At 37.3% G+C, this 12,368-nt stretch overlaps 1 protein-coding gene across 3 annotated transcripts in view; it reads left to right on the plus strand.

Annotated features, from left to right (window-relative positions):
• The window catches only part of MNAT1 (MNAT1 component of CDK activating kinase), a 210,938-nt gene extending 199,210 nt beyond the window's left edge, over window positions 1-11,728 (plus strand). For 2 of the 3 annotated variants that reach the window (XR_011568942.1, XM_019969014.2), the window contains one exon: window positions 11,266-11,728. Coding sequence is in view for 1 of the 3 variants with exons in the window: in XM_019969014.2 (XP_019824573.2) it covers window positions 11,266-11,386 (121 nt within the window). In the remaining 2 variants the exon portion in view is untranslated. Of the gene's footprint in view, window positions 8,455-11,265 lie in introns of those variants that run through there. The other variant, XM_070797695.1, reaches the window with a different exon arrangement.
• The last annotated feature ends 640 nt before the right edge of the window (window positions 11,729-12,368 follow it).

Consider the following 12,368-nt stretch of genomic DNA (forward strand, 5'->3'; position numbering starts at 1 on the left):
TCTGCACATATGTTTCTGAATATATAAGTGTATTATATATATTATATATATGTATGTAAAATTTTCCTATTTGTCTTTTAACATGTAGGTATTAGCCTCATTGGGTAACTCTATTGAGTGAGTGAAGTTGCTCAGTTGTGTCTGACTCTTTGCGACCCCATGGACTGTAGCCTACCAAGTTCTTCCGTCCATGGGATTCTCTAGGCAAGAATACTGGAGTGGGTTGCCATTTCCTTCTCCAGGGGATCTTCCCGACCCAAGGACTGAACCCAGGTCCTAACCACTGGACCACCAGGGAAGGTCCCCTAATTTGTCTAATTTAAAAAATCAAAACCAGAACCTCCACTTGGAGCTTCATAATTGGGGTATAGTAAAAAGGGGAAGAGAGAGGCGATATTGTTATTTTTGGAGTAGATATGAGAGCAGATGAAGGTTTCTGTTGGAAAGAAGTACATGTTGATTAGTGGAAGGTAAAGACTTGGGAAATTTGGGCTGTGAAAAGCCTATTCCTTATGAAAGCTTACTTTGTATTAATAGTGTCAAAGAATATGTAGGTTGACATGGACCCTGTACTTTATCAAATGTCTTTTCTGTGCTGTATGCTTTACATATATTTTTTTTAATTTAATCTTCTAAAAAATAGTATGAGGTATTAGTCTCCCTTTTATAGGGGGAAAAAAAAAGATGAGGTTTGAAAAATAAAAGAACTTTCCAAATCATGATATTAGTAATTATCCAAGGAGGGATGCAAACCCAAATGCATGTGTTTCTAAACTCTTTGTCCTTTCTACTAAACCTTGATGTCTTTATATATTTATCTGGTACAGGGACAAAGAGGAAAATGGTACAGGGAAGAAGACTGACATGATTTTATATTTAATTTAGAGTCTGTAGTCAGCAGAAAACCACAGCAATGGGGAGAGTTTTCCTTTTGCAAACTTAGGAGGGTACTTAATGAGGAAAGGAATTGAATTTGGTTTCTCCATCTAGGCTGTTAGCCTTAGTACCATCCCAGTATGTTTCATCAGTTCAGTTCAGTTCAGTCGCTCAGTCGTGTCTGACTCTTTGTGACCCCATGAATCACAGCACTCCAGGCCTCCCTGTCCATCACCATTTCCTGGAGTTCACTCAAACTCACATCCATCGAGTCAGTGATGCCATTCAGCCATCTCATCCTCTGTCATCCCCTTTTCCTCCTGCCCCCAATCCCTCCGAACATCAGTCTTTTCCAGTGAGTCAACTCTTCACATGAGGTGGCCAAAGTACTGGAGTTTCAGCTTTAGCATCATTCCTTCCAAAGAACGCCCAGGACTGATCTCCTTCAGAATGGACTGGTTGGATCTCCTTGCAGTCCAAGGGACTCTCAAGAGTCTTCTCCAACACCACAGTTCAAAAGCATCAATTCTTTGGCGCTCAGCTTTCTTCACAGTCTAACTCTCGCATCCATACATGACCACTGGAAAAACCATAGCCTTGACTAGACGGACCTTTGTTGGCAAAGTAATGTCTCTGCTTTTGAATATGCTATCTAGGTTGGTCATAACTTTTCTTCCAAGGAATAAGTGTCTTTTAAATTCATGGCTGCAGTCACCATCTGCAGTGATTTTGGAGCCCAAAAAGGTAAAGTCTGACACTGTTTCCACTGTTTCCCCATCTATTTCCCATGAAGTGATGGGACTGGATGCCATGATCTTCGTTTTCTGAATGTTGAGCTTTAAGACAACTTTTTCACTCTCCTCTTTCACTTTCATCAAGAGGCTTTTTAGTTCCTCTTCACTTTCTGCCATAAGGGCAGTGTCATCTGCATATCTGAGGTTATTGATATTTCTCCTGGCAATCTTGATTCTAGCTTGTGCTTCTTCCAGTCCAGCGTTTCTCATGATGTACTCTGCATAGAAGTTAAATAAGCAGGGTGACAATATACGGCCTTGACGTACTCCTTTTCCTATTTGGAACCAGTCTGTTGTTCATGTCCAGTTCTAACTGTTGCTTCCTGACCTGCATACAGATTTCTCAAGAGGCAGGTCAGATGGTCTGGTATTCCCATCTCTTTCAGAATTTTCCACAGTTTATTGTGATCCACACAGTCAAAGGCTTTGGCATAGTCAATAAAGCAGAAATAGATGTTTTTCTGGAACTCTCTTGCTTTTTCTGTGGTCCAGAGGATGTTGGCAATTTGATCTCTGTTTTTGATCTGCCTTTTCTAAAATCAGCTTGAACATCTGGAAGTTCATGGTTCACATATTGCTGAAGCCTGGCTTGGAGAATTTTGAGCATTACTTTACTAGCGTGTGAGATGAGTGCAATTGTGTGGTAGTTTGAGCATTCTTTGGCATTGCCTTTCTTTGGGATTGGAATGAAAACTGACCTTTTCCAGTCCTGTGGCCACTTCTGAGTTTTCCAAATTTGCTGGCATATTGAGTGCAGCACTTTCACAGCATCATCTTTCAGGATTTGAAATAGCTCAACTGAAATTCCATCACCTCCACTAGCTTTGTTTGTAGTGATGCTTTCTAAGGCCTACTTGACTTCACATTCATACTAATAAAGAAATAGAAATTTGGTGCATTATTGTGGGGAAAAATTCCAGATTGTCAGGGCTTTGGCTGAAGTCTCATTGACCACTTAACTGATTTCATCCATCACTTTGTTTCTGGTGCTTTAGTAGATCAGCTTTTTAACCACTGATCAGTTCTTAGCCCTGCTATTTATATATGTAATCTTCAAATAGTTTTTCCAGATAAATCTGATTACTTTCTTATCTTAAATTAATGTATTGACTTTGCATGGAAACCAGGAGGGAGTCCACTAAAACAGTGGAAAGAATAATACGAATGTAGCATGTTTTGGTATTATATATACTTTAAGACAGATTATTATCATTAACATGAATTATTACAAATGGAATTAAAGTAGCTATAATTAATAATTATTGATGAAATAAAGGTCAACTAGAGATGGTTTAGTGTTTCCAGGCAGATTGTTGACTGGATTAATGGCAGCTGTGGTTGTGACTATATTTTGCACCACTCTTTTTCAAATGAAATATTTCGTAGAAATTATATACTATATATACATTACAAAGAGTGATAATAAAACAGTTGCTGAATTGTTTCCATTCTCGTTGCTTCTCTCCCCTCTGCTCCTTCAAGTCTTGTGTTTTGAATTCTACTTATTAACTTATGAAATGGAGCATAATCAGTGCTGTTCAAATTACCTGTGTGCATTTCTCTTACTCCCACTGTGGTTCCACCTAACATCAGAGATTCGGTCACCCTGAATATGACGATTATCATTTTAACAATTGTCCATTCTCCTATCAGTATTCACTTGGGCTATTCCTATTGTTCTTTTGCTGTAAGAAACACTATTGCTATAAGTACTATGAGTAGGCCCCTTGGAGCCCCTAGATGGAGAAATGTCATAGGTTTTCTGCCTTTGCTATTATTATCTCCTTAAAATTACAAGAAGGGAGAGGCACGAGTAGCAGGTTCTAACTCTTTTCCAAGTGACTTATGTGTCTCTTGCATCTATCTTCTTTGTAAGTCTAAGGGAAGAGATTGTATGGGGTATACTTAGACAAACGCAGAAGTAATGGTAAGCCAGATATCTGGGTGCCCTGTGGCTCATTTGACATAATTTTATGTTGACATGTACAATTAACTGCCACAGCTGCTTTCATCACAGTTATACCCTGCAGTCCTCTAGGCCTTTGCCCCAGTCCTTTCCCTTCTCGTTCTGTCTCCTCACCTTAAATATTAAGTATTCACTCTTATGGTTTCAGATACCATCTACATACCCCCAAATTATGTTCATTCCATAATTTTATTCTTAGTACTTGGCCCATATATCCAGCTACTGCTCTGTATCTCAACTCATGTATTTCTTATATATAATCACTTCAGACTCAAGTCCAAAATTAAACTCACAGTTTTTCCCTTCTGTCTTGTCCCACTGCAGTTTGCTTCTCTTCCAGTTTTCCATTATCTCTCTGAGGGCATCTTTCTTTTTCTACGTGACTAGAGAACTGGAAATTGACTAGACAGTTGGAAGTCCTTCCCTTCCCTTTCCATTCTCCCATATTCAGTTGATGTTTAAATATCTCTTGAACTAGTGTGTGCTGCACACTCAGTCACTCAGTTGCGTTTGACTCTTTGCGGACCCCCTCCCCTCCGCCAACCCCAGACTATAGCCTGCCAGGCTTCTCTGTCCATGGAATTTTCCAGGCAAGAATACTGGAGCGGGTTGCCATTTCCTCCTTCAGGGCATCTTCCTGACCCAGGGATCGAACTCCAGTCTCCTGCGTCTCCTGCATTGGCAGCGTATTCTTTACCACAGAGCCAGCAGGGAAACCCCTTGAACTAGTACTTTCCTTTATTTCCACTGCCACCACTCTAATCCAGGCACCGCTTCTCAAGCCTGGAATAGAGAAGCATTCTCATAAGGAGTATCTCTACAGTCAACTTCTGCTTCTCTAATCCACTGTGCTGCCAAACTAGCCTATTTAGATTACCAGCTTCCTAATAACTTTTCAGTGGCTTCGCATTGTTCTTTGAATAAAATTCACAGTTCTTAACATTTCCATAAGGCCTTGTTTTGGGTATTTTCTGCCTACATGTCTAGCCTCATCCTGAGCTGTAGTGACCTTTTCCTTGTATTCTCAATATGTGCCGTGGCTCCTTACTGCTTCATCTAAGTTCTTCCCTCTGCTGGATTATTTCTCTACTCCTTTTGCCTTGCTTACCGACTCTTCCTCATCCTTTGGATCGAAGCTTAACTCTAATTTCATTTTCTAAACTTGTTCATGTTGGTTTCCCTTTTTGTTCACACCCATAGAGCCATGTCTTTCTTTTTCATGATATTTAACATCTTTTTTTTTCCTACTGAATTACAAGTTTCATGAGAGCATGGAGTCTTTGCTGTCTGTTTTATTCTCAGAGTTGCTTCAAAACCTGGCAAATAGTAGATACTGAGTAATTTTTTTGTTTGTTTTTTTAAGAATGAATGAGCTGCATACATGTGAATTTTCCCCTTTTTTACGTGCCCCACACTTGGAGAAAAATTACTGTTTCTTCTTTTATAAAGATGTGATAAAACTTCCAGCACACATCTGTTACTAGCATGAAAATCATAGTAAAACATTATATTAGACAAACTAGAATGAGCTATATCTTTTATGTTTTCAAGTAGTTCGCATGCAAATCAAGGAAATACTGCTTTCACTATGTAGCTATATTAACTTTCAGTAATAGCTACCTTGACTTAAAATAACTAGGGTGTTCTTTCAGTTCAGTTCAGTTCAGTTGCTCAGTTGTGTCCAACTCTTTGCGACCCCATGGACTGCAGCACACCTGTCTTCCCTCTCCATCACCAACTCTTGGAGCTTGCTCATACTCATGTACATTGAGTTGGTGATGCCATCCAACCATCTCATCCTCTGTCGTCCCCTTTTCCTCTTGCCTAAATCTTGCCCAGCTTCAGGGTCTTTCCCAAGTCAGTTCTTTTGCATCAGGTGCCCAAAGTATTGGAGCTTTAGCTTTAGCATCAGTCTTTCCAATGAATATTCAGGACTTATTTCCTTTGGTTTGATCTCCTTGCAGTCCAAGGGACTCTCAAGAATCTTCTCCAACAACCACAGTTCAAAAGCATCAGTTCTTTGGCACTTAGCTTTCTTTATATTCCAACTCTCACATCCATACATAACGAATGGAAAAACCATAGCTTAGACTGTATGGACCTTTGTTGGTAAAGTAATGTCTCTGCTTTTTAATATGCTGTCTAGGTTGGTCACAGCTTTTCTTCCAAGAAGCAAGTGTTTTTAAATTTCATGGCTGCAGTCACCATCTGCAGTGATTTTGGAGCCCAAGAAAATAAACTCCGTTATGTTTCCATAGTTTCCCCATCTATTTGCCATGAAGTGTTGGGACTGGATTCCATGATCTTAGTTTTTTGAATGTTGAGTTTTAAGTTTTAAATGTGTGTTCTTTGATAGTAATAAATTGTATAATTTATTTCAGTTATAATTCAGAAAGACTTACCTGAGATAGTCTGTAATTATCTCTTACTTGGGCACCTTGTGGCTTTTAGTTCCCAAATCTGAGCTTTGTTGTTCATGTGGTCTAAATGTCTGGAATAATTGGTCATTTGAGTCCCAGTTATATTAGTGTAAATCGGAGATCAGCTGTAATAAGTTTATTCAAGTTACTATCTAGATAATAAAGTGAAGAATACATAATAAAGATAATAAAGTGAATCATGACTATGGAAGTTTTTTATATTTTCGGTTGGAGTTCATGAAGCCACATGTTTTTATGACCAAACAGCCCTCAGAATTATGGACAGTTATTCTGACTTGTAGCACTTTCTCCATTTATCTTAGAATATACACAGTCATCATTTTCTCTCTGTGGACATTTCCTCTGTTATTCTGACACTGTGATTGGATTAGGACACCTGAGCACTAACTTCAGTTTTTAGAATGTTTCTGCATTTTAGTGATAATTGTCTGAGCATATTATTGCTCAGATTGTTTTTAATCAATCAGAGATAGACTTCAGATTGTTAAGGTAAATCTTTTATAGCTTTGTCTGAATTTCTTACAAGAGCTCTTGGTCTTGACAGCTGAGATCTGTTGGCTGATCTCTTTTAATGGTAGTTAGATTAGAGTTTTGTATGCTGAGAGGCAGAACTGCTTGGAACTTTTTAACATATGATGGCTTTAAATGCAGACTTTAGAAAATGGGCCACCTTGTAAAAAGAAAGTCTTCGTCTCTAGAGTTCATTCATTCCTTTTCTTAGTTTGAACCAGTCCAAGTTTATAACTCAGTAGAGTTAAAAAGTTGGACTTTTTTTTTTAAACTCTCTGTAGGGCCTGGTAATTTGAGGAGGAGGAAACTAATATGAGCTTCATATTTTCATTTTAATTTAAATTCTGAGATTCTTTGATTCTCTGGAGCCAAAGCATTTCAAGGGTTTTCATGAGGGAGTTATGACTGGAGGGAAAGAGTACTGCTGTTCGTTCTGAGTGACAACCCCTGCCCTCTGCCCCTAGCTGAGAACTCAGAGAACTGTTGCATTGCACTGAAATGAGCTGAGTCCTAGACTTCAGCCATATGGTCAGTATAGGGCTTTTTAAAGGAAGGGTAATAGTAAAAGAGTAATTTCAGAGAGCTCCCTTATGTTAAAGAACTGAGAAAATGAAGTCTTTCTGAAGCTAAGTGTAAATTATGCCACCTTCTCTGGGAGCAAAAGCTGCTAAATGTAACAGAAGAAAATGACAGTGTAGGAAATCAAAGTTCAGGAACAGACTTTCAAGGGTGATTTTCTAATGCTTAATTCTTTCTTACTCCCCTCTCAGGATCCATTCCCTCCTTTTCCTCCCCCTTCTCCACAGTCTGTTTGAAAGAGATTTTGATGGGTAATGGCAAAGGAAGGCCCCTTTAAATGTAGTGTAAATGAAGGCATAAGATGCCCTTTGTATAGGAATTATCGTAGACATGCTTTTGAAAACATACTTTTTTTTTTAAGCCTTATTTAAGAAAATAATCAAAGGTATGATTTTTAAATCTTTGAATTTAGTCTGCTTTCAATAAAAATAAGGTATAGGTACCAAAATAAGCAAACCTTCTTTTTTTCTTTCCTGGTTTCTGCTTATAAGATTTACAGGTATTTAAAATAAACCCATGAAAAACAGAAATACTGTCCTGGGATTGGCTAATGGTAAGAGCAATTACCTTCAGGCTCCAAAATCCAACTGAGCTTGACTTTTGGAAATAAATTTGGCTAAGACTTCTTCCTCATTCTGTTGTATAAAGGTGTACATGAAATGATACTGACCTCTGCCAGAAACCCCAGGAATCCTATTCAGTGATGTACTTGTAACGGTCATGAAAGAATTAAAACAACACAGATGTGGATTACTGTGAAAAAGTAGGCAAAACACTAAATTCTCATTGTGTGGTTTTAATGTTGCAGATCCTTCAAAATTCTTTGGTATACCACAATAATTAAAGGGTTTTAGAACTTAAGATACTTAGAAAATAATAGCCCACAGATGAATAACAAGAGTGGCCCATTTTATTTTTTTAAATTGAAATTAATGTAGATTACCATGGAGAAAATAGGTTGAAATATTTAACAATAACTGTTTTGTGCAGCTACAGCCCTGGAGATCAGAAACAACAATGTAAGTAAGCAGATCTTTAAAGAATCATGCTTACAGATATGTTTAATGTCAGTGATTTACTAGAAGAGAAATGCATTGTTTTCAATGCTATGCAGAGAAGTTTTAATGGACTTGATGTTGGCAGTGAGAATCTACAACTTAGCATTAATAACTCAAGTTTAAAAATATTTGCTCATTGCTCTAGATTATGACCGTGTTCAAGAAATACTATTTTCAAACACTAGTTAATCATTTTAAATAAACTTTTAAAAACTCATTTATGACATCAATGAGTATGACTGTTTATTACATTTTACCTATAAAAAGTTGAACTGTTTTATATACTCTTTATGGAAACTGCACAGTCATAAATTAAAAGATGCAACTGTTTTGGATATTTTATTGGTGGTCCTCTGTTTTCCTGCCAGCAGTGCAGCTGTTTCAGGTTTCTCAGGATAACATGTAAAAAGCTGTATGTACACTGCAAGTTTATGCTTGAATTGCCAAGCCAGAGATGGTATGACTCAACTTTCCCAGAAACAAGTTGTACCAAAATGTGATGAATTAAAACAGCTAGTTGCACAGTGGTTTGTATTCAGTTATGAAAACCAGTTCTTCATTTATGATCGTTGGCTTTGTAAGGTTGACACATTCTACTGTGGTACTTGAATTTTGCCTTGGCTAAACAGCCATTGGAGCTAAGAGTGTGCTTTTGCGGGTCTGAGGAAAGGGAAAAGGTGATACAACATTATCTAGGATATGGATAAAACTTAGCTTGAAACTTGTATCAGGAATGGAAGATTTCACTTCCAAGATACCTGTAGAAATATTATTCACTTACTATTTGTGTGGTGTTGTTATTTGTGTGATAGTTATTTCTTGGTGAAGAGAAATTGATTTTATGTTGTTCCAGGTTAGTTTTTACTTTCTGAGGTGATTTAACACTTAACTTATTTCTCATGCATCAGTCCTAACAGTGAACATTTTATTTTATCCTGAAAGGTAATAAGCACATACTTTTATGGCCATGTTTTAGGTTTGGTGAATTCCCATTTAAATCCTATGGGACCCAAGGTTATATCAAGAGTTTGACAACGACTGTTTAATAACAGTGGTCTCCAAAGTGGGATGCATCCCATCAGGACATGTAAGATAGGATATAAGGAGAAAATGTTAGAACTTTCATTTAAATATTTTAATTTCATCCTTTAAATGTTTTAAATTTCATATATATATTATACTTACTAATATATTGTATGTATATATACTATGAAAAGTAAAAGTGTTAGTAGCTTAGTAGTGTCTGACTTTTTGCAATCCCATGGACTGTAGCCCACCAGGCTCCTCTGTCCATGGAATTCTCCAAGCAAGAATACCAGAGTAGGTAGCCATTTCCTTCTCCAGGGGATCTTCCTGACCCAAGGATTGAACCTGGGTCTCCTGCATTGCAGGCAGATTCTTTACCACCTGAGCCATCAGTGGGGCGGCAGGGAGTCGGGGGGGGTGGGTGGGGAGTGAAAGTGTTAGTCATTCAGTCATGTCTGACTCTTTGCAACCTCATGGACTGTAGCCCATGGTGCTCCTCTGTCCATGGGATTTCCCAGGCATGAATACTGGAGTGGGTTTCCATTTCCTTCTCCAGGGAATCTTCCCGAACCAGAGATTCAACCTGGGTCTCCCGCTTTGCAAGCAAATTCTTTACCCTCTGAGCCACCAGGGAAGCCCATATATATACTATGATATATATTTAACACTTAATATACTAATAGTGTATATTAATACTTTATGTGTATAATGTTAAACAAGTATACAAATTTTGGAGATGCATGCTCAAATATTTTTACTGCTATAAATATACTATCAAAAAGGTTTGGAGATTGTTGCTCAATAAATACTTTCTTTCACCTTTTACTTTCCTCTTTCACCCTTGGTGGAGAAGCAAAGAATTGAGTTAACACCTTGATTTGTGGCAGTGTGAATAAATTATAGCCAATTCCAGGAGCTTATGCTGTGTCTTACTTTGACCACTTTTTCTATTTGGTCTTTTATATTGCCATATATTTTTTAATCACACAAGCTTATTAAACATGGGTACAAATGAAAAACAGACTTGTTATTATGTTAGAAATAATAAGTTGCTCATGCATCAAGACTTTGACACACAGGAAGTCTGAATGAATGAGAATAGAAAAGTTTCCAAGTTATTAAAATGTTCTGGTACCTGATTTATTCATTTGCCATACCCGTAATTCTAAAGTGGGTGAAGCTGCTTTACTTCCTGAGGCCTGAAGAAACAATGTGGTTTCTTAAACTAGGCATTAAAGCAAAGCTGGAAATATTTGTTTTCTGACAGTGCTGGTAGTCATGCTAACAAGTTTTCCCTCTTTAGCTAGGATTATCCCATTGTAAGGCCTGTTTGTATACCTTTATACAAACAGGTATACAAAGCAGAAAGTTTTAATTGCTAAATGACATGTGTGTAACAGTCTTTTGAGATTTAATCAAGACTCTTCTGTATTTACTAATCGAGACATTCCTTTGAACTCAGGCTGTCTCAGAGATTTCTTGGATGTAGTTTTCTAAGATTTCCTTTTGTGTAGGAGGAAGACAATATGTTTTTGTAATATTGAAGTAATTTTGAAGTAACCAATATGTTCTCTCCCCTTTATCACTTGTTTTGGTATTTTTTTTCCAGAACATATTTATTGTAAAATACTCAGTATTTATGTAAAATTTTAGTAATACAGTAGTATTATGATGTGCATTCATTTATTAAGTGTATGCCAGGAAGGATAGCAGCAGTTAGGTACCCAAACAATAGCCAGCAAAATAAATCAGTTCTGAAAATTGGGAATATGGAATGTTTTAATAGCAAGTATTATTTTTGAAGACTCCTTCAGAGCTGTTTTTAGATCTTAATGTAATTTGCTTTATAATTTAGAGTTGGTAAGTTTCCTTTTAAAAGATAACAATGCATTTATAAAGTCTGAACATTTCAGTCCTAGAATTTGACTTTTGAATCAGTTTTACTGTTGCTTTTAAAGTGTTACCAGTTTACATGTGCTTTCTATGTCAACGCCACACTTTCTGTTTTGTTGTAGGTATTTAAACCATGTCAGAGCTGCCTCTCCACAGGACCTTGCTGGAGGCTATACTTCTTCTCTGGCTTGTCACAGAGCACTACAGGATGCGTTCAGTGGGCTTTTCTGGCAGCCCAGTTAACCTTTATTTCTCCCCTATAAGATCTGGACCTTTGGAGCCGAACCAGAGAGCTAGCAAAAGTAAGGCAGACTTGTAAAATTATAGCCATGTACAGCTGCACAACAACAGTCCTACCACTAGCAGCTGCGTTAAAGTATTTATAGAGAGAAATTTTCAGAACTAAGCTGGGTAATATAGTGGATAAATATTTGTGGAAAAGATTTATTTTTTACTTATATTTTTCTGAGCAGGATTGAAGCCGTAAGCCTCATCTGATGGAAGATATGAATAATTCACCTATGTGAGTTTGAGGTTGACAGACTTGTAAAATCTTTTAAAAAATAAAGCTAGACTTTATATTAAGTTTTGTGGTTTTTCTCTTATTACAGTGTTTTACTTGAACACATTTAAAAATGCCATTTTGAATACGACATTTAGTGTTAATATCCAAGACTATTATTTCTTCTCATAAAATGTTCCATTTTTTTTTCCCAATGTCTTCTTAATACTAGTCCAGACAAGTGGATATATTTCCTTCTACCAGCAGGTTGTGGCAAGTAAAACCTGACCTGTGATAATGTCAGTCTTTCAATATTAAGGACTAAGTGCCTGTTTTGAGCAGTGGAAAGTGAGACAAACCTTGATCAGTGTGTTATAGTTCCCAGCTGTGAGCCTCACTTAGGATAAACCAGAGCAGAGTATTAACCTGCTTTAATGACAAATTCAAAGAAGTAAGTTAATAAAATTTAATACTTAAAAGGCACCTTTCACCTCAATGTGAGCTCATTTTATGATGAAACCTTGGAGACTGGAATGAATATACTTTAAATGAAATTTCTCTATGAGTAAATTGCAGACCCCCGTGTAGTTTCTTTTGAAACTTCAAAGGCTTTGAGTACACCCAGAATGTTGCTTACAGAGTTTGGATGTGGATAAGATGGATATTTGTAGCATCTCAACCTTGTATGAGTCTGTTACCTAGACGACTGCATATGGGATATCA

This window comes from Bos indicus, chromosome 10 (assembly GCF_029378745.1).
Source record: "Bos indicus isolate NIAB-ARS_2022 breed Sahiwal x Tharparkar chromosome 10, NIAB-ARS_B.indTharparkar_mat_pri_1.0, whole genome shotgun sequence".
NCBI lineage: Eukaryota > Metazoa > Chordata > Mammalia > Artiodactyla > Bovidae > Bos > Bos indicus.